The 22323-nt window shown below is 40.6% G+C and overlaps 1 protein-coding gene across 1 annotated transcript; it reads left to right on the top strand.

Moving 5' to 3' along the window:
* Positions 1-18157: 18157 nt before the first annotated feature.
* Positions 18158-21954, top strand: LOC110612332. The gene is made up of 2 exons (XM_021753089.2): positions 18158-18833; positions 19416-21954. The coding sequence occupies exon 2, from the start codon at positions 19419-19421 to the stop codon at positions 21651-21653; it is 2235 nt and encodes a 744-aa protein (XP_021608781.1). The 5' UTR covers positions 18158-18833; positions 19416-19418; the 3' UTR covers positions 21654-21954.
* The last annotated feature ends 369 nt before the right edge of the window (positions 21955-22323 follow it).

The raw sequence follows: 22323 nt of genomic DNA, 5'->3' as shown, positions 1-22323 counted from the left end.
CTATAAAGCCCAGTGAGCAGAATAGAGAAAAACATATATTTAATATTTCATGCTTCCATGACATGCAACACATCACAAACATATCACATAAGGATGGTATCGTCACCCATAGTCCTCAACATAGTCCAATCGTGCCAGGGGCGTAGAATGGGCCTCACTGGTCTTTCTCTTACATACATAACATAACATAACATTCCAATATGCCAGGGGCGTAAAATGGGCCTCACTGGTCTTTCTCTTAACATAGTCCAGGGGCGTAGAATGGGCCTCACTGGCAATCCATACCGTATCATCATCATATCATACCATAGGAGGACTAGGGGATCATTCAATAGCCAATCCGCATCCACATCATATTATGCAATGCAACATATTCGTGAATACTAATGCAAACAACCTAAAATATCACATGGCATATATGATGCATGAACATGCTCCAAAAAAAAAAGTTATATTTCATTTATTTAAAAACTTAAGGTTCATTCCACTCACCTCTTAGCTGAAGCTCAACAGACTCTGAAGCAGCTATCTCACTGCTGGGGTCCCTGATTTCTCGGGTCCGAACCTACACAGGTGGACTCAAATGAGGGACCGAACATACATAAACATGACTCTAAAATACTCCCCAAAAACCCCCTAGAACATCATGAAAACACCACATAGAAGTATGCATGAAATGGCTGAACAGGGCACTTTCGGCGGCACCTTCGGCGGCCGAAAGTCCTGGACAGATCCGAAAGTCAGGCACTTTCGGCGGCACCTTCGGCGGCCGAAAGTCCCAGACAGAGACGAAAGTCTCTTTTCGGGGGCAACTTCGGCAGCCGAATGCTGCTTCCACAAAGGGGGTTCGGCGGCCGAAACTCCCTTCGGCGGCCGAACCTGAGCTTCTCCCGAAGGGCAGAAACTCAGCTCCTCTATGCACATTTTGCCTCCCAAGCTCAAATCATGTAAAAACTAGTTCTAAAACATGCATACCTCACATACATTACACCTAGGGGTCTCAAGCTATCATATACCCCAACTACAACACTTCAAACACACAAAAACAAGCTACATTGTTCATCAAAGCATCAAAACCCATAAACTCAACATATACCCTAACATGCATTTCTACCCATAGATCTTGCATAAAACTTAGTTAAAACACATAAGGAGCTTAAGATCGGCTCTTACCTCTTGAAGATCGAGAGGGAGACGACCTAAACTTGGAGATCCACGAAAATGAGCTCCTGAGTTCCCAAAGCTCCAAAACTTGTTTCAAAAGCTTGAATCTTCAAAACCAAGGGAAAACAAGTGAAAATCTTGAAAGATTTAGAGGAAGAACATCAAAAATGGGTGAGGGGCGGCGGAAAGCTCACCTTGGCCGAAAAGGGGGAAAACTCGCCCGTTTTCGGCTAAGGGACCCTTTTATAGTGGCTGGCCAGACCACGTTCGGGGGCCGAATGTGCCTCCGCATGCATGCCATGTTCGGCGGCCGAACATGAGGTTCGGCGGCCGAACCTGGACTTCCCTCACTCATGCTTTCGGGGGCCTAACGTGCCTCCAAAACACATGCATGTTCGGCGGCCGAACTTGCCTTTCGGCGGCCGAACCTGGGTTTTCCTCCAATGCTATTTTCATGCAAAAAACTCATTTTCTTTTATACTTAAAACATTAGAATACATGAAAACATTTTATAAAACATGTTCTTACCCTTCTAGAGATTTCCGACGTTCGAGATCTCACCGGACGGTAGGGATTTCGATACCGGAGTCTAGCCGGGTATTACAGGCAGTGAGTTATATTCATGTTTGAGAATTGCCTCTTGAATTGAATCTTTGAGTTTGCCATGGTGAAAAATGTATTGATGACCCTCAATTGATTGAGAATAAATTAAAATTGTGTGAATGAACTTAATGTGACTTGATTTAGCAATTGGTGTTGATTTGCCCAAATCATTGAGAGAAAGAAAATTCAGCAAAGGCATAGACCTCAAAAGCACAAAAATAAAAGCTACTTGGATAGGTGACCAACTGAAAAATATAAATCATGACATCAAAAATAGGTTGGTGACCTTTCCAAGCAAAATCTAAAGTGCAAAAGCCTGAATAAAGTACTTCAAGGTAAGGGCAAGTCAATCCAAAGGTTAGAAAAAGCCTTAACATAATGTGCATGTCTCTCTTGAGGAAAACAAATCCTAGCCATGGTAAGCAAAGGGAAACAAGGAAAAGAGGTAAGTAATCTTCATGCATATATTCTTCACTGCAATGCTTCAAAATAGGTATCTTGAGTATGAGCTTAAGTGGTAATAAGGGTCTAGAGTAAGAAAGCTTATTTGACTATGTTTGTTTGCTTGAGGACAAGCAAAAACTTAAGTGTGGGGGTATTTGATAGAGCATAATTTAGTATATATTTTCATGATCTTATTGATGTTTATTTGCACCTATTCTACCTAATTTTGTGGTTTTAATCATGTTTTGCAAATATTAGATGTGAAGAAACAATTTGGAGAAAATGCTCTTAAAAGTGCCAAAAGAAGCCAAAATTAGAGAAGCAACCTTCGGAGGCAACTTTCGAAAGCCAAAACTCAGTCACCTTCGGTGGCAACCTTCGGCGGCCGAATGAGGACTCCAGAGACGAAAGTGGACCACCTTCGGCAGCAACTTCGACCGCTGAACCATGCAGACAGAGACGAAAGTCCACTACCTTCGGCCGCCGAATCTCCACTTTTGGCCGCCGAACCTTCAGAACATAGACGAAAATCCAGCCTCCGAAACTCAACTTAGGCAGCCGAAAATGCGCTCTATTGCACTCCTTCCTTATTGAAGAAGCCATATCCCAAGTTACCATATTTGAGGAGCCAAATAAGGGAAGTATCTTGAGATCCAAATCTTCAAGATTCACATTCAAATATTGGATTTCAAGATCAAGCTTATTAAGGAAGCCAAATCCCAAGATCACATGTTTCCCACTTCACTCAAGTTTCCAAAGAAGGCTCCACCTTCCTCATTAGTGCATGGGCAATCTCTTGGACTTAATGTACAACATCTTGAGGATCTTGGACAGCTATGAAAAGACCAAAGTGCCCCCACTTGCCTTCCATTACATGCAACTCGTTTTTGCCTTCACTCATGCACAAACAAGGCACATGCAACACCAAGGGCACTTTGGACAGCCTCTAAAAGTCTCCTGGACTGCCACCAAACCCTAAGGAGCCTCTCAAGATCTATTTAAAGGCTTCAAGAAGATAAGAAGACAGATTTTGGTTCCACCTCTTCTCTCCCAATTTCGGCAAGGCCTCTCCAAGGCTCTTCCCCATCTTAGTTCTTCATCTTTTGCTTTCTTTTCTTTTATTTTCTGTTTTGGTTCAGCCATGAGTGGCTGAAACCCTCTTTCTAGTTGAAGTTTGGTTGAAACTAAGGTTGTTTAAGGGGTTGTGAGATCTGAACAGAAACTTTTGTCTTTGATTTTATTCAATATTCATGCAATTGTGCTTTGATTCCAAGATTGCTTTGTTGTTTTGATCAAATTGGCCACTTGATTCTTAATTGCAAAGTTAATTAATTGTTGATTAGGATATTTGTTAGTCCGTAGTTGCTGGAAATATTCTGATCTAAGAACACTTGGGGTAAAAACCTAAGAAATTGCATGATCTAACATCATCTCATGCGTTTGAGTAGTTAGGGTTTGGATCTTTCTTGTTCTTCATGCAATTGGCAATTGTTTTGATGCCTAAGGCCCAAGGACGTTCCTTGGCAATTTTTTGATTAGTAATTGGTTAGAGGACGTTCCCTAATCAGTTTGTTCATAAGGAAAGACATGGTGGTGAGAAGCGTCTTCCACCCCCATAACCAACCTATTGAATCAATCAAGGTAACCATGTTTCAATGATCAACCCAAACAACCAAAGTGGATCCATATCTTCAACTAGACTTTTCTCATATTGAATTCCCTCTTTTATTTTAATTACTTGCTGTTTTAATTGCTTTCAATAGTTGTTAATCAAATCATCTCAAAACTCCCTTTTTTACTTTCCTTGCACTTTACTTTTGTTCTCATGATCACTTGCTTTCACTTGTGCTTTCATTAGTTCTATTGGTCTTGATTGTGATAAATAAATAGGTAATCAATTCTCTGTGGATACGATCCTTCACCACTGTCTACAGTTGTTAATTGTAGGTAACCAAGAAGGTTATTTTTGATCGGCTTCGACAACCGCTCCTGTCAGCCTGTGAAGACTGAGGAATCGAGCTCGACCTGCTACGGCTGGAGGGCCTGGCGGTCCTGACACCTCGGGAGCTCGGCTTAGGAGCTCGGGAAGAAGCTTGACCTGGAGCAGCAGGCCGGCCAGCCGTGTAATACCCGGCTAGAATCTGGCACCGGAATGTTAGTGTATATGCCCTAGGCCATTATCTTGGACCTTTTTGTATGTCATTTTGGTTATTAATAAAAGAGGTTTTTATCATTATTATTTGTTTGCATGTTACATAATAATGATTATCATCCCTGGTTACTTATTATTATGTTGATAATAATAAAATATAACTAGTATGATTATTGATTGATAATCATGAGATGATTATGTATATGTTGATATAAATCAATAATCATAAATACTTGTTAGAGAACAAAGTATTGGATGGACCCGCATTGAGATCACTACATGGGTCATTGTCATAAGTGAATCTCAAAGTAGTTATGTCTTAATCCTTTGACTTGAGATTGTCATAGTTTCCAACATAAGGACTGTTATGTTTTGACATAATCAAACGTTGTCTTTAATCGGACAATCATAAAGGTTATGATTGAGCATAATAGAAATTATGTAGAGGAAAATGAACAATCAAGATAGGATTTGTCCCTCTCTATGAGAGAGATATCTTCTGGGCCCCTCGATAAGTGAGACTGAGAAATGCATGGCCGTGCTCAAATGAATTGATAGTGTGATCAATATCATTTGAATTTATCAGTCTACTTAGAGATCGAGAAATCATAAGTTTGAACATTATAAGTTTGACATTGACCATGACTTATGTTCAAACTAGATATCGTGTGACAAAGGGATTAATTCATGTTCTACTTAATAGGCTTTATCGGACTATTGATCCTCATATTAGTTGGGTAGTCATAATGTCTTGCTAGAGGCCACTTATGACTTATAGGCCTTGTTGGATTGGGCCTATTGCCAATTAATATGAGCCTATTGGGTCACACACAAGAACGTTGTTGATGTGCTATATTAATGGGCTAAAAGCCCATTAGTATAATTAATAATAATAAAGTGTTATTATTATTAATATTATTATTAATATTAATTATTAATATAATTAATAATAATAAGTGTTATTATTATTAATAATAATAATTTATTATTATGAGATAATAATATTTAAAAGATCTGCAGTCTATCTGTAAGTGTTACAGATAAAGGACTCTATCACATAAAGATATTTGAGTATCTGTGAGATTGTGATAGTGGGTTCTAAGCACAACTCTTTTAGGAAAAGAGTTGTGGGAAAATAAAAAGACTGAGGCCTATAAATACTCCTTCTACAGATTGAGTAGGTTGGTTGTAAAGTTTTGAGAAAACTCAATCTAAAAGATTGTAGATCATAGAGCACATAATCTATCCATCTTGAAAAGAGCTAGCACTCTAGAAGGATAGAAGACGTTCGTGTGGATACCATAGAGGGTGTTCGTTTGAAAAGGCAGCACCATCAGTCCGCCAGTGTATCTTCACTACGAGATTAACAGGTTAGTCTCACATCTTTCTTATGATTTAAACGGAGCACTCGGATTCTGGGAAAGGAAATCCAAAATTTTATTTTTCCGCTGCGCAATTAGGTTGCAATTAATCTCCGGATTTCCCAACAGTGGTATCAGAGCCTACCTGTGCTTTTCGTTTAAATTAATTATGACATGATTAATATTATATATGCGATATATGTTTATTAGAATGGCATGATAATTATGATAATTATGGATGAATGATTGGATCATTTAGATTGTTAGAAAAATTAAATTAAAATTTTTCTTTTTGAAATTAGAATCAAAATTGTTTTGATTCGTTGTTTTATATTTTAATTGTTAAAATTAAAACAACAACATTAAAAAAAAAAAAAGAAGAAAAGAGGATTCACGATGAAAGTCATCGTGAACCCAGAAATTAGCGCGGCTGGGACAAGCAGGCAAACCGGAGAATGTCTCCGCTGCCGGCGTTGGCTCAGACATCCGGCGGACGCACAATCGTTGTGCAATTCCCGGACGTCAAGCAGGAAACGAAGCAGTCCCGCACCCGGAGAGTCGCGCGTCCCCGAGGGCCGCGTGCCCCGGGGGCAGCGCGCCGTGGAGGGCCGCGCGCCCCGGAGGCAGCGCGCCGCGGAGGGCCGCGCGCCCCGGGGCCAGCATGCCGCGGAGTGTCGCGCGCCTGCGGGGTCGCGCGCCCCGGGGGCTGTACGCCCCGGAGGGCCGCGAGCTCCGGCGGATCGCGCACCCCAGAGGGCCGCGCTCCCCAGCGGGTCGCGCGCCCAGCGGGTCGCGCGACCGTGGGCTGCATGCCGCTGAGGGCTGCACGCCGCGGAGGGTCGCGCGCCTCGCCCGCAGGTGAGCGGCGCACCGGCGGCTCGCGATGCGGGGCGGTGGCGGCGACGGTGGCGGCGTCCATGGGTTTCTTCCTGATGAGGAAGAAGATGCTTAATTACCATTCTGCCCCTGGAATTAAAATTGAAAATAATAATAAAATAATAATAATAATAATAATAAGGAAATAATTTTTTAAAATTATTTTCTTTTAGTCTTTAAATTAGATTTAAATGACTATATTATTATTTTTAGTCTTTAAATGAGATTTAAATGACTATATTTTATTATTTTCTTTTAGTCTTTAAATTAGATTTAAATGACTATATTTTATTATTTTGTCATATGTTAGTATGAGATACTATGCATTATTGTCTATATATATGTATGCATATTGGATGCTATAATATATATACATGCAAGACAAAATAATTAAAATTAAAATTGAACCCTCACTCTAAAATTTTAAGTTTTAATGCCACCCATATATTAAAAACCTATCAAGACTAAGATCACCAAAATGCAGGTTTTGCCAAAGCAAAGTGCATTAGGTTATCCTAGTAAGGTAGGATGAGTAATGGTTACTCATTTATTTAATTTTGGTTCAGCTTAATTAGGCTATCAAAACGGTTTTGGGCCTAAGGCGTTAGATGAGGTATAACATGCATTTGACATATGATGTCAATACCTCATAATTTAAGAGTTACATTAGATGTAATTGGTAAGGGGTTACCTACCTAAATAACTTAATTCTAAGCGTAATGCCAAAGCTGACTTAGAATTAGGTGAAATATGGATCTTAGCCCACTAAAATATTATTATTATTTTGAGGGTCATATTTTAGTGGGAGATTATTATCACCTCAATATTGATTTGTTTATTAAATTAATTATATTTGCATATTTTGTAGATAGTTATGGCTACTAATAACAATTCCACCTTATCACTGCGATATATCCTTGAGAAGGATAAACTGAAAGGGCCTAAGGGACGAGGCAAGCCTAAATGGCAATCCAAGGCAAAAGTTCCTAAGGAAATAGTTCCTAAGGAAGGAATCTGCTTCCATTGCAAGGAACCAGGGCATTGGAAGAGAAATTGCAAACTTTATTTGGATGAGTGTAAGAAGAAGAAGAGTAGTGAGACTACGACTTCAGGTATTTATGTTATAGATATTAATTTATCTATTTCTACTTCATGGGTATTAGATACCGGATGTGGCTCTCACATTTGTACAAATGTGAAGGGTCTTAAAAGGAGTAGAAAACTGAAAAAGGGCGATGTGGACCTACGTGTAGGCAATGGAGCAAGAGTTGCTGCCATAGCTGTAGGGACATATGAACTTGTGTTGCCCAATGGGCTTTTGCTAGTTCTAAATAATTGCTTTTATGTTCCTACTTTGAGTAGGAATATTATTTCAGTTTCAGTTTTGGACGATGAAGGTTTTTCATTTCTTATCAAGGATAAGAAATGCTCTATTAATAAAGATGATTTGCTTTATTGTATTGCAAATTCATATGATGGCCTTTATGTCCTTAATCTAGATGATTCTAGAGACAACAATATCTATAACATAACTTCTAAGAAAACTAAGCCAAATGAGTTAAACCCAACATATTTATGGCACTGTCGTCTTAGCCATATAAATGAGAATCGCATATCTAAGCTCCATAAAGATGGTTTATTAGATTCATTTGATTTTGAATCATTTGAAAATTGTGAATCTTGTTTGCTAGGTAAGATGACAAAGGACCCTTTTACTGGACAAGGTCAAAGGGCTTCAGACTTATTGGGCTTAATACATACAGATGTATGTGGCCCACTAAGCATTAGTGCTAGGGGAGGTTATCAGTACTTCATCACATTCACTGATGATTTCAGTAGGTATGGCTATGTCTACCTAATGAAACATAAGCATGAATCTTTTGAAATGTTTAGAACTTTTCAAAATGAAGTACAAAATCAACTTGGTAGAACTATTAAAATGCTTCGATCTGATCGAGGTGGTGAATATTTGAGCCAAGAGTTTGATGAACATCTTAGAAACTGTGGAATTGTTTCACAATTAACTCCTCCAGGAACTCCACAATGGAATGGTGTTTCTGAAAGGAGAAATCGAACTTTATTAGATATGGTTCGATCTATGATGAGTCAAACAAATCTCCCTTTATCATTTTGGGGTTATGCCTTGGAAACAGCTGCATTTATTTTAAACCGAGTACCATCGAAAGCGGTTGAAAAGACACCATATGAGTTATGGACTGGCAAGATGCCCAATTTGTCTTTCCTTAAGATTTGGGGTTGTGAGGCTTATGTGAAACGCCCAGTTTCAGATAAGTTAGCTCCAAAATCTATCAAGTGCAATTTTGTGGGGTATCCTAAGGAAACCAAAGGATACTATTTCTATATTCCCTCAGAGAACAAAGTGTTTGTTGCTCGAAATGGTACCTTTTTGGAAAAGGAATTTATCTCTCAGAGATTCAGTGGGAGTACAGTGCGACTTGAGAAAACTCAAGCACCACAAGAGAGCATTGAACCGCCAGTAGAACCACTTCCAGTACCACAAACAGTTGTGGAGACTGAAAGGGTAACACAAGTCCCACGCAGATCTGATAGGACACGTCATCAGCCTGAGAGATATGGATTTCTCATGACTGATAGTCGTGATCTTTTGCTCATTGATCAAGATGAGCCTACTACCTATCAAGAGGCTGTGTTAGGTCCAGATTCCGAGAAATGGCTTTGTGCCATGAAATCTGAAATGCAATCCATGTATGACAATCAAGTTTGGTCATTAATTGATCCCCCTGAGGGTGTTAAGACCATTGGTTGCAAATGGGTTTTCAAGAAGAAAACTGACATGGATGGAAATGTGCATACCTACAAAGCAAGGCTTGTTGCAAAAGGTTTCAAGCAAACTCATGGTATAGACTATGATGAGACCTTTTCGCCAGTAGCAATGCTTAAGTCGGTTAGAATTCTCATTGCCATTGCTGCGTACTATGATTACGAAATATGGCAAATGGATGTCAAAACAGCTTTCCTTAATGGAAACTTGCTCGAGGATGTGTACATGACACAACCTGAGGGTTTTGTAATCCCTGAGAATTCTGGAAAGATTTGCAAGCTTCAGAGATCCATTTATGGATTGAAGCAAGCTTCTCGGAGCTGGAATCTTCGTTTTGATGAGACAGTCAGAGACTTTGGATTCATCAAAAATGAAGATGAACCTTGTGTTTACAAGATGGTTAGTGGGAGTGCTGTTGTGTTTCTAGTCCTATATGTGGATGACATATTACTCATTGGAAATGATATCCCTACCTTGCAAAAGGTTAAGACTTGGTTAGGGAATTCTTTTTCAATGAAGGACTTAGGTGAGGCCGCATATATCCTTGGTATTAAGATCTATAGGGATAGATCCAAGAGGATAATAGGTCTGAGTCAAAGTACTTATATCGACAAGGTGCTGAAAAGGTTCAGCATGCAAGATTCCAAAAGAGGATTCTTGCCCATGTCTCATGGTATTCATCTTAGCAAGAATCAATGTCCTATGACATCTGAGGAGCGAGAACGGATGAATAAGATCCCTTATGCTTCCGCTATTGGATCTATCTTGTATGCCATGTTATGTACTAGACCAGACGTCTCATATGTCTTGAGCACAACAAACAGATATCAGTCAGATCCCGGTGAGAGTCACTGGACAGCTGTTAAGAATATCCTAAAGTACCTTAGAAGGACTAAGGATGCATTCCTAGTTTATGGAGGATTGGAAGACGAGCTAGTTGTAAGTGGTTACACAGATGCTAGTTTCCAAACCGACATAGATGACTTCATATCGCAGTCAGGATTCGTATTCAATTTAAATGGTGGAATTGTTAGTTGGAAGAGTTCCAAGCATAGTACTATAGCAGATTCTACAATAGAAGCTGAGTATATAGCAGCATCAGATGCAGCTAAAAGGGCAGTCTGGTTGAAGGAATTCATCTCAGAGTTGGGAATGGTTCCCAGCATTGCAAAACCTATGGACCTTTATTGTGATAATAACGGTGCCATAGCACAGGCAAAGGAGCCCAGATCTCACCAGAGATCTAAACATATACTCAGACGATATCACCTTATTCGAGAGATCATTGATAGAGGAGATATCAAAATATGCAAAGTAGACACAAATGACAACATTGCAAATCCACTGACCAAGCATCTTTCACAGATCAAGCATGATCAGCACGCTAGGTCTATGGGTATTAGATACTTATATGATTAGGCCTAGTGCAAGTGGGAGATTGTTAGTGTATATGCCCTAGGCCATTATCTTGGACCTTTTTGTATGTCATTTTGGTTATTAATAAAAGAGGTTTTTATCATTATTATTTGTTTGCATGTTACATAATAATGATTATCATCCCTGGTTACTTATTATTATGTTGATAATAATAAAATATAACTAGTATGATTATTGATTGATAATCATGAGATGATTATGTATATGTTGATATAAATCAATAATCATAAATACTTGTTAGAGAACAAAGTATTGGATGGACCCGCATTGAGATCACTACATGGGTCATTGTCATAAGTGAATCTCAAAGTAGTTATGTCTTAATCCTTTGACTTGAGATTGTCATAGTTTCCAACATAAGGACTGTTATGTTTTGACATAATCAAACGTTGTCTTTAATCGGACAATCATAAAGGTTATGATTGAGCATAATAGAAATTATGTAGAGGAAAATGAACAATCAAGATAGGATTTGTCCCTCTCTATGAGAGAGATATCTTCTGGGCCCCTCGATAAGTGAGACTGAGAAATGCATGGCCGTGCTCAAATGAATTGATAGTGTGATCAATATCATTTGAATTTATCAGTCTACTTAGAGATCGAGAAATCATAAGTTTGAACATTATAAGTTTGACATTGACCATGACTTATGTTCAAACTAGATATCGTGTGACAAAGGGATTAATTCATGTTCTACTTAATAGGCTTTATCGGACTATTGATCCTCATATTAGTTGGGTAGTCATAATGTCTTGCTAGAGGCCACTTATGACTTATAGGCCTTGTTGGATTGGGCCTATTGCCAATTAATATGAGCCTATTGGGTCACACACAAGAACGTTGTTGATGTGCTATATTAATGGGCTAAAAGCCCATTAGTATAATTAATAATAATAAAGTGTTATTATTATTAATATTATTATTAATATTAATTATTAATATAATTAATAATAATAAGTGTTATTATTATTAATAATAATAATTTATTATTATGAGATAATAATATTTAAAAGATCTGCAGTCTATCTGTAAGTGTTACAGATAAAGGACTCTATCACATAAAGATATTTGAGTATCTGTGAGATTGTGATAGTGGGTTCTAAGCACAACTCTTTTAGGAAAAGAGTTGTGGGAAAATAAAAAGACTGAGGCCTATAAATACTCCTTCTACAGATTGAGTAGGTTGGTTGTAAAGTTTTGAGAAAACTCAATCTAAAAGATTGTAGATCATAGAGCACATAATCTATCCATCTTGAAAAGAGCTAGCACTCTAGAAGGATAGAAGACGTTCGTGTGGATACCATAGAGGGTGTTCGTTTGAAAAGGCAGCACCATCAGTCCGCCAGTGTATCTTCACTACGAGATTAACAGGTTAGTCTCACATCTTTCTTATGATTTAAACGGAGCACTCGGATTCTGGGAAAGGAAATCCAAAATTTTATTTTTCCGCTGCGCAATTAATCTCCGGATTTCCCAACACGGAATTCCTGTTGTCTGGTGGAATCCGGGATGTCAGCATTCTATAAAACAGGTAGAATTTATGTGTTACTAAGTGGTGTGATGTGTGTTGATGTTTTAGGGTTAATGGAAGTGAGTTTTGAGTTGAAATGACCTAAGGCAGGAGCCAAGTTCGGCCGCCGAAGATAAGTTCGGCCGCCGAAAGTGCTCAATGTTCGGCTTCCGAAGATTCAGGTTCGGCCCCCGAATGTTGCATGGTTTTGCATGCGATCCGGCAGCCGAAGCTGAGTTGCTTAGCCAGCAGTTTTGTATCCCTTAGTCAGCATTTTGGACAGGTGTTATCACCAGATCATGTCCAGAAGTTGGCCACGTCTCCCCTGGTTTATTTGTTGAGTTTGAGCAGCTCTTGCACAGGGTTTTGATAAGTCACAAGGTTTTGAATGTTTTGAAACAAAAAGCTCCGTTAGTGTGAGTTTGAGAGTTTGAGGAGAGTTGGTCCGTTTCCTTAGTTCAGAGTGTTTAGCTTCTTGCTTGGAGGTAAGTAATGCTCTTGAACCTGTTTATGTGTTTTCTGACGGTTTTATGGAAGATAAGGGAGAGAGATGCATGTTTAAGTGAGAAGTAGTGGTTTTGATGAGTTATGCATGTATACATGTTTCTGTGTTATGTTTGATTTGTTGTTTGGGGTTATTAGATAGTTTTGGACCCTTGTGATCATATACGTGAGTATATGTGTGTTGAGGAGTTGGTGTATATATGGTTTGAGTGGTTGAAGGGAAGGAGAAGATGGTTTGCCGTTGAAGCTGAGTTCTGGATGAACTCAGGTTCGGCAGCCGAAGGTTCATTCGGCCGCCGAACCTCTTGCATGGTGGCTTGGCTGCCACAGCCTGTTTTGCATGTTCGGCTCTGTTTGGGGGATTCGGCCGCCGAAGGTGCCGCCGAAGGTGCTTGAGTTTCGTCTCTGGAAAGGACTTTCGGCCGCCGAACCTGCCGCCGAAAGTGTCCTGTCCAGCTTTCTTTTGCATGCTTTGCATGGATAGTTGAGTGAGTTTAGGGGGATTCTTGGGGACGTTTGAGAGAATTATTTCTACGCTTGTTTGGTCCCTCATTTGAGTCCATCTGTATAGGTACAGACCAGAGGAACCAGAGAGAGCAGCAGTGAGTACTGCTCCAGAGGGTCAGAGCCTGCAGAGTCAGTCAGTCTAGATAGCCAGAGGTGAGTGGAACTACTAAACTTATGACTTTTAATTGAACCACAAACTGCTTTTAGCATATCTCATGCATCATGTTTATGTCATAGGTTGTTTGCATTAGTATTCACGAATATGTTGCATTGCATCGTTATTTAGTGATGTGAGTGAATGCTGAATGATCCAATAGTCTCAGACAGGAAGTCCAGGAGCCTTTGACTACGCCCTGGCAGGTATAGCGAAGTCCAGGAGCCTTTGACTACGCCCTAGCAATGGTAAGTACAGAGGTGTTATATACACATATACATATATGACAGGAAGACCAGGTGCTCGATTCTACGCCCTGGCACAGAGTTACTGGGACTATGTGGTGACAGGTTTACTCTTGATGTGGCTTGTCTGTGATATGGTGCATGTCATGAGATCATATTTTACTGAGATGTTTTACTGTTCTACTCACTGGGCTATAGAGCTCATCCCACTCCCTTAACCCCAGTTTTGCAGGTTCAGTGTACAGTGTACAGGGACAGTCCAGCAGAGTACAGGAAAAGTAAAGAGATCTGTAATAGCTTAGAGTGGACATGTAATATTAAAGAGATGTAATCGTTGTAGCTTGACCTAGTGATGTATGTTTTGTACATGATCTGTATATGTATATATGTTTTCCTGTATGTGAAAACCAGGCTTAACAGGTATGAGTTAACCCATCTAGAGTAAGCTCTAGTCAGGGATACAGAGTACAGAGTACATGAGTACAGAGTACAGAGATAGTGCATGCACAGGTTAAGCCTTGGTTCAGAAAAGAGTTTTATTTTCACAAAAAATGTATGATCATGTATGAGGTTTACAGGTACATAGAGAGTATAGCAGGCTTGCTACGGGTTCTGGCGGCCTTAAGCCGACCTGAATCCTAGCGCCGGTGACGGTCCTTTTTGGGGTCGTTACAAGCCGATTTGGAGGAAATGACTTCAGCCACCTTCTGGGTAGTCTCTCCCACCGATCTCCCAGTTCGGAGGGCATCCAAAGCGGCATTCATGCTCTCCCGAGACTGTAAGACCCGGCTAGGGTCTGGCATCGGAAGTCTATCGTCCGGTGGAATCTCGAATGTCGGAACTGTCTAGCGGGTACTAGATATGTTTTTCTAAAGAATTTTAGTATGTTTTCATGTTTTAAGTATAAAGGAAAATGAGTTTTTAAAAGAAAAGAACCAAGGAAGAAATGCCAGGTTCAGCCGCCGAAGGTAAAGTTCGGCCGTCGAACGTTGCATGGTTTTGGTTTCACGTTTGGCCGCCAAAGGTAGTCTGGCCAGCCACCTATAAAAGGCCCTAGGTCGGTGAATGGATAAGATTTTCTTCCATTTTCACAGACAGAGGTGAGACCATGCTCTTCCTTGGATGCTCTTCATGTTTTCTTCAAATCTTTCAAAGTTTTGATGGGTTTTATGTTGTTTTGAAGATTTTGAGCAAATCAACCAAAAGTTTTGAAATTGGAGACTTTGAGGGAGAGTTTCTCCATATCTCGACGTTGGGATCGTTTATCTTCTTGTTGGTAAGAGGTAAGTGAAGATCCTGAACGTCTTTTCATGTTTTATGAAGGTTTTATGGAGTTTTATGGGTAGAGATGCATGTTTAGGTTAAGTTGAGGTTTTGGTTGATTTGTGGTCAAAGCATGCTTATGTGTTAGTTGTGTTGTTTGTTGGGGTTTTAAGTTAGTTTTGAACCCCTTTGTGCCTATACTTGAGTATTTTCAGGACGTGGAATTGTGGGTTGCATGTTCGTGTGAGGTTGGGTAAGTTTTGCATGAGGCAGAGCAGGGTTCTGCCTTACTGGAGAACCCAGTTTCGGCCGCCGAAGGAAGGTTCGGCCGCCGAACATGCTAAGGAGGTGGTTTCGGCTGCCTAAGCTTGCCCCCGAAAGTTTGGACTTTCGGCTCTGGAGGGGGGTTTCAGCCGTCGAAAGTGCAGCCGAAGGTTAGGGACTTTCGTCTCTGGAGAGGACTTTCGGCAGCCGAAGTGCCGCCGAAAGTGCTTGAGTTTCGTCTCTGGAAGGGACTTTCGGCCGCCGAACCTGCCGCCGAAAGTGCCCTGTCCAGCCTTCTTTTGCATGTTTTATGTGATTGTTTTAGGATGTTTTAGGGGGTTTTTGGGAAGTGGTATAGAGTTGTTCTTGAGCTAGTTTGGTCCCTCATTTGCGTCCACCTGATTAGGAACGGACCAGAGGAACCAAAGAGAACAACAGTAAGCACTGCTTCAGAGTTTGCAGAGTCAGTTCAGAGTCAGCCAAAGGTGAGTGGAACTAAACTAAATCTTTTAATATGAGAACTTAAATGCTTTTAGCATGTTTCCATGCATCATAATATGTAATAGGTTGAGTGCACTAGAATACACTAATGTGACGCATTGCATTATTCTATGCTTGTACGGATCAGACATAGTATGGATTCATTAGCCCTCGTAGTAAAGTCCTGAGGAGCCCTGAGAGGGCCGGGCACAGAGCACCATAGGGTGCGTAATAAAGTCCTGAGGAGCTCCTTCGCGGGCTGGACACAGTTTAGAGGGAATTTTGAATCTGTCCGTCTGAGATGGGTGATTTACTTGTGATATGATGCATTCCATGTGAGCATGTTTTATTGACATGTTTGATCTGTTCTACTCACTGGGCTATAGTAGCTCATCCCTCTCCTTAATCCCAGTCTTGCAAGATCAGAGGTCAGGGGAAGTTCAGCAGGGTACAGGAAGAGTAAAGAGCTTTGTAATAGCATAGTGTGGACATGTACTCTTGTAAAGTGATATATTAGTTTTGTATAGAGTTTAGTAGTGTGCTTGACCCATATGTATTGTAAATCCCTTTTGTATACATGGTTTGTTTTATGTAAATGTTTTTATGAGTATGTGAAAACCAGGCTTAACATGTATGAGTTTAACCCGTCTAGAGCAAGCTCTAGTAAGGGGTTCTGTAGTACAGAGATAATGCATGCACAGGTTGAGCCTTGGTTTAGAGAAGAGTTTTATGTTTTTACAGAAAATGTATGATCATGTATGGCATTTTACAGGTACACAGAGAGTATAGCAGGCTTGCTACGGGTCTCGGTGACCTTAAGTCGACCTGGATCCTAGCACCGGTAGCGGTCCGGTTTTTGGGTCGTTACAGAGACAAGGTAAAATTCTTCGGAGGCTTGATTTGGTCCATCTTAACGTCGGAAGCTGCAAGGATCCAAAACCAAAACAAGTTAGAACAATCCTCAGTAAAAAATCGCAAAGAAAAGGCAAAACAATTAAATGAAATAAAGTACCGGCAACCCTGCAATCCTGAAGGGTGGACATAAACATACACCTTTCGACATCATACTTCTTGTCAACAGAAGTCAGTCGAAGGAACCGGACCTGCTCGGTAAGGCTTAGCTGGGGCAAGTCGTTGCAGCCTAAAGGGACATCCTCCCAGGAGAGATCCACCTCCCAAGATAGCCCGGAGTCCTTCTTCAGCTCCACCACCACGAACCCCTCTATCCAGCCTTTTATCGAGTCCTTGTGACCCGTAAAGATGGATAACCCTCCCCGAGGGGCAAAATAGTAAAAGCCTTGACTCACTTTCACTAATCGAAAAAAGGTAACAAACAGACGCGCTGTGGGTGTAAACCCCCAGCTCAGGCAAACTGACTCAAAGGAACACATGAACAGGATGGAGTTGGGAGCCAGCATTCGGGGGTTATCCCGAAATACCGGAAGACCTCAGTAAAAAAGGGAGAAAAAGGAAAGGTAAGACCATATTCTCGTTATTTGACGAAAAAGACCAGACTAAGGTCCTTTTGAGGGTCGATTAAACCAGAAGGAGGAGGATCGGGAAGAACGATCCTCTCATTACGATAGGGAGCTCGGATGTGGAAGAGAGAGGTATCCAAGTACTCCCGGGAAATGAAGTTTTTTAGAGTAGAATGAGTAATACTGGACTCAAGATCAAAGACGTCAGGAAGCTTAGGGCTATCCATGGGAAAATAAGAAGCGTACCTTGAAAACAATGGGGGCAGGAAGACAGAACGGGCAGAACGCACAGAGAACAGAGGAGAGGAAAGATTCTGCAAGGGCTAAGAGAATTTGAATTTTGAAATAGTAAAGAAAAGGAGAGAGAAGAAGAGACGTTTTAAGGGAGGCAGTCCTCGAGTCGCACGGTCATAATGAGTCCTCGGCGTTTACCCTCCCATCACCCATGTAATAACTAATGAGAAGGTAAAGGGCAATTGATGACTGCTGGATTTCGTTACCCTGGTAAAAGGCTGAGCCCACAGTGACAGGGCTGGTCCAGGACCCGCGGAATCCCGTACATAAGAAGACCCAGCCCATTCGTCCTTGAAATCGGGCTTCTCTCAGGACCCAGCCTTCTCTTCCCGAACCCGGCCTGAAAGCTTAGCAAAGTGAGAATCACTGGCTCAGTCCCGAATTGCTCGGTTAACCTGCGTGCTAGAAAGGAGAATTAAATAGTCGTTACGCATGGAGCAAATATCTGATATTTTCGTACGACCGTATCCTTATGGCAGAGACAGGTGGTCCAATAATAATGAGGCCATTATACGTCACTGACAGACAAAAAAAAGAATAAAAGGAGAATAGTACCCTCTTTCAGACTAAGCCACTACCGTTCATTTTCTTATTTTCTTCTTGGGTATTAAAAACTAAAAAGGATAAAAAGAAAACTGGCAGCCAAAACGCCTTCACGTCCCCGATTAATAAATACGGCGAGAAACCGCCATGGTGAAAATCGCAGTTGAAAATCCCAATTCCCGTTCAAGAGCAGCAAAGTCTCTCTGAATAAGCATCGAACTCCTCAACAAACGCCCCGAAACCGCCAGAAAGTTTTAGTTCTTATCTTTCGTGCTGGGAATGAGATGAGAGTAAAGAAAAGAGAAGGGATCAGAGAAACTGAAGGTAAGCATCATTCTTTAAAACTCTCGAGTTCCAACACAGAGGGTGAAGCACCTGGAGAAGGGCAACAGAGAGCATGACGGGACTGAACGACTAGACGTTTTGAAAGTCTCGCCACCCAAAATCTTCAATATGATGACGTCGCCTAAGCCCAGGCCCACGTGGACCAAAGTTACGTGTATTCAGCGAGTAGTGAGATCAATACGATTCGTTTCGAGTTCTTCCCATTCCGAATTTCTGGGCTATGCGTCCCCTCCCAAAGCTTGATACAACTATTTCCGGTCTCTGTGGCGCGCTCTCTTTCTCTCTCTTCCTTGTGTTTCGGTGGTTGTGGACACAAAACTAAGTGCTCACCTAGTCACCTTTGCCTCTACCCGAAGGATTGCGATAATAAAAATAATAGTAATAATAAAAAGCTCTGGCTTAGCAGGTAAATTAAATTCCTAAACTTTGCAATATTTTTTTAGGGTTTATCTCTTACCATACCAATTCAAGTCACACTTTTCAATTCTGGGTTAGGTTTCCCCCATTTTTACATCAACAGAAACGGGAAATTCTTTTCTTTTATTATTATTGTTTTCCTTTGATTGCTTTCCTTTGCTTAAGCTTCGACATTATGTTTGTCCATTTTCATACTTCTCTCTCTGGGTTGAGATGTTTCTTTTATTTTTTATTTTTTATTAATTTGGGATTCTGACAAAGTGGCCATCCCTTGAATGTGAATTACCTTTTGACAATTACCTCTTTAATGACCACGTATTTTCTATTATGTGCTTTTCGTGACATGGGATTTCTGTTATTTAGTGTTATTGCATTCTTTCCATTGTGTGAAAGCTTTAGACTTTATTCTATTAGAAATTCTCTAGAGCATATTGTCTGGTTATGTTCTGAGTTCATCTCTCGCTGTTGAATTGCATCCTTCTGTTTTCCTTTATCTGAGGCATACTTTCCTTCTGATCAATTCGATTCACCAATCTGCTTTTCTCTCTTTCTCTTCTACCTCGTGGGGTAGGCCATGGCTGCAAAGAAAATAATAGCTATATGCCAGTCAGGCGGTGAGTTTGTGACAAATAAGGATGGAACATTGTCATACAATGGCGGGGATGCTTATGCAATTGACATAGATCAGCAAACACAGTTGAGTGATTTCAAGTCTGAAGTAGCAGAAATGTTCAATTGTGCTGTCGATACCATGTCCATCAAGTACTTCCTCCCAGGAAATAAAAAGACCCTTATCACTATCTCTAAAGACAAGGATTTGCAGCGCATGGTTAATTTTCTCGGGGATACAATGACTGTTGATATATTTGTCATGTCAGAGGAAGCTGCTGCTAGGAATGTGTCCAACATGCCTGCTAGTAGGTCAAGCAGGACAACTGTGTCAGAAGCTGTGGTTCCTCTGGTCGATGTTGTTCCTGTTGATGTTCACATTGATATTGATCGAGTTGACATGGATGTTCCTGATGAAAATCCCATATCCTGCATTCCTTTTGGAATCAATGATGAGAAGCATCGTAAAGCTGCTCTACAGTGGGAAAACACCATTACTGGTGTTGATCAAAGGTTTAGTAGTTTTACTGAATTCAGGGAAGCTTTGCATAAGTACTCAATTGCACATGGGTTTGCTTACAGATATAAGAAGAATGACAGTCATCGTGTTACTGTCAAATGCAAATCCCAAGGTTGTCCTTGGCGGATATATGCATCCAGGTTGTCAACCACTCAATTAATTTGTATCAAGAAAATGAATGGAGAACATACATGTGAAGGAGCTGCTGTAAAAGCTGGATATCGAGCAACAAGGGGTTGGGTGGGAAGTATCATAAAGGAGAAACTGAAAGTTGCCCCGAACTACCGGCCAAAAGACATTGCAGATGACATCAAACGGGAGTATGGGATTCAATTGAATTATTCACAGGCATGGCGTGCAAAAGAGATTGCAAGAGAGCAGCTTCAAGGCTCATATAAAGAGGCATATACTCAGCTGCCTTTTTTTTGTGAAAGAATAAAGGAAACTAATCCAGGCAGTATTGCTACATTCTCCACAAAAGATGACTCAAGTTTTCATCGTTTCTTTGTCTCATTTCATGCATCAATAACAGGATTTGAACAAGGTTGTCGTCCTCTCATTTTCCTTGATACCGCTTCTTTAAACTCAAAATATCAAGGAGTGTTGTTGGCTGCTATTTCAGTTGATGGGGATGATGGTATTTTTCCTGTAGCTTTTGCTGTAGTGGATGCCGATTCAGAGGATAACTGGCATTGGTTTTTATTGCAACTAAAGTCTGCTCTCTCTACATCTCGTCATATAACTTTTGTTGCGGATTTTCAGAACGGTCTAAAGAAAACATTGGCTGAGGTTTTTGATAAATGCTACCATGGCTATTGTTTGCGTCATCTTGCTGAGAAACTAAATAGAGACTTAAAGGGACAGTTTTCTCATGAAGCAAGACGCTTCATGGTTAACGATTTTTATGCTGCAGCATATGCACCTAGACTTGAGGGATTCCAGCGATCTGTAGAGAACATAAAAGGCATCTCCCCTGAAGCTTACAACTGGGTGATACAAAGTGAGCCTGAACGCTGGGCAAATGCCTTCTTTGGAGGAGCAAGGTATAACCATATGACCTCAAACTTTGGGCAACAGTTCTACAGTTGGGTATCAGAGGCACACGAATTGCCAATAACTCAAATGATTGATGCATTAAGAGGAAAAATTATGGAATCAATTTATACTCGTCGAGTGGAATCCAATCAGTGGATGACAAAGTTAACGCCATCAAAAGAGGAAAATTTGCAAAAGGAGACTTCAATGGCAAGGTCACTTCAAGTTTTACTTTCCCATGGTAGCACATTTGAGGTTCGTGGAGAATCTGTTGATATTGTTGATACGGATCACTGGGATTGTAGCTGCAAAGAATGGCAACTAAATGGTTTGCCTTGCTGCCATGCAATTGCTGTCTTTCAGTGCATTGGTAGAAATCCATATGATTATTGCTCCAGATACTTCACTGTGGAGAGTTACCGCACAACCTATGCTGAGTCAATTCACCCTGTTCCAAATGTTGAGAGGCCAATTAAGGGCGAGTCAAGTGATGCGGGAGTTGTTGTTACCCCTCCACCAACTAAACGCCCGCCTGGCAGGCCGAAGGTAAAGCAGGCCGAGTCAATTGACATAATTAAGCGTCAGCTTCAGTGTAGTAAGTGCAAGGGCCTTGGCCATAATAAGAAGACATGCAAAGGTTCATGAGAATAGATAATAGATTATTGGGCACTATAAGCAGGTACCTGGTCCTCACTGATTTCCTGCTTCGTAACTTTTAACAATTTTGATTGGAAGTGTATAGGCTTGTGTTTGTGCATGGATGATTTCTGAGCAAGCATCACACTCTACTCGAATGCTGACTGCAATTTTTGCTTTGATTACCTTAGTTATGCATTTTTAGATGCTAGGCCAAGTATTTGTACGATGCGTTGGCATCCAATTGTTAGTACACTAATTGACCAACTATAACATTGCAATATTGAGCCATTGTTTGTGTTCTTATTTCTTAAAATATGGAAGCTTGCATACCAAAAAGATATTAAACAAGCATGTGATGTTGAAAGGAGGTTCTCTTCAAAGTCATTCGTTTGTGGATGTTTTAGCTATGTATGTGTGTGCGCGCACGTTCCTTTGAAACATGTTTGCGTGGTCCGAACCGAGACTCATTTTTGAATGATTTTATTAAAGAAAGTTTGATGTAGACTGGATTATCATTACTATCAATATTCATTTTTGGGCATTTTTTCCAAAGTAAGTTAATGTGATGTCCAGATCAAGAGCAGCGCAGATTTTTCTTGTTTACTTGAATTCTTGTCAATATTTTTAAAGTTTTCCTCGGAATATAGTAACGTGGTGGCGAGGTGTATTTAAGATT

Source organism: Manihot esculenta, chromosome 3 (assembly GCF_001659605.2).
Source record: "Manihot esculenta cultivar AM560-2 chromosome 3, M.esculenta_v8, whole genome shotgun sequence".
In the NCBI taxonomy this organism is placed as follows: domain Eukaryota; kingdom Viridiplantae; phylum Streptophyta; class Magnoliopsida; order Malpighiales; family Euphorbiaceae; genus Manihot; species Manihot esculenta.
This window is presented reverse-complemented; position numbering and strand designations above follow the sequence as displayed.

Bases quoted from the DNA above. Each gene is read 5' to 3' on its own strand.
- LOC110612332 (XM_021753089.2), top strand. From the start codon at position 19,419: ATGGCTGCAAAGAAAATAATAGCTATATGCCAGTCAGGCGGTGAGTTT.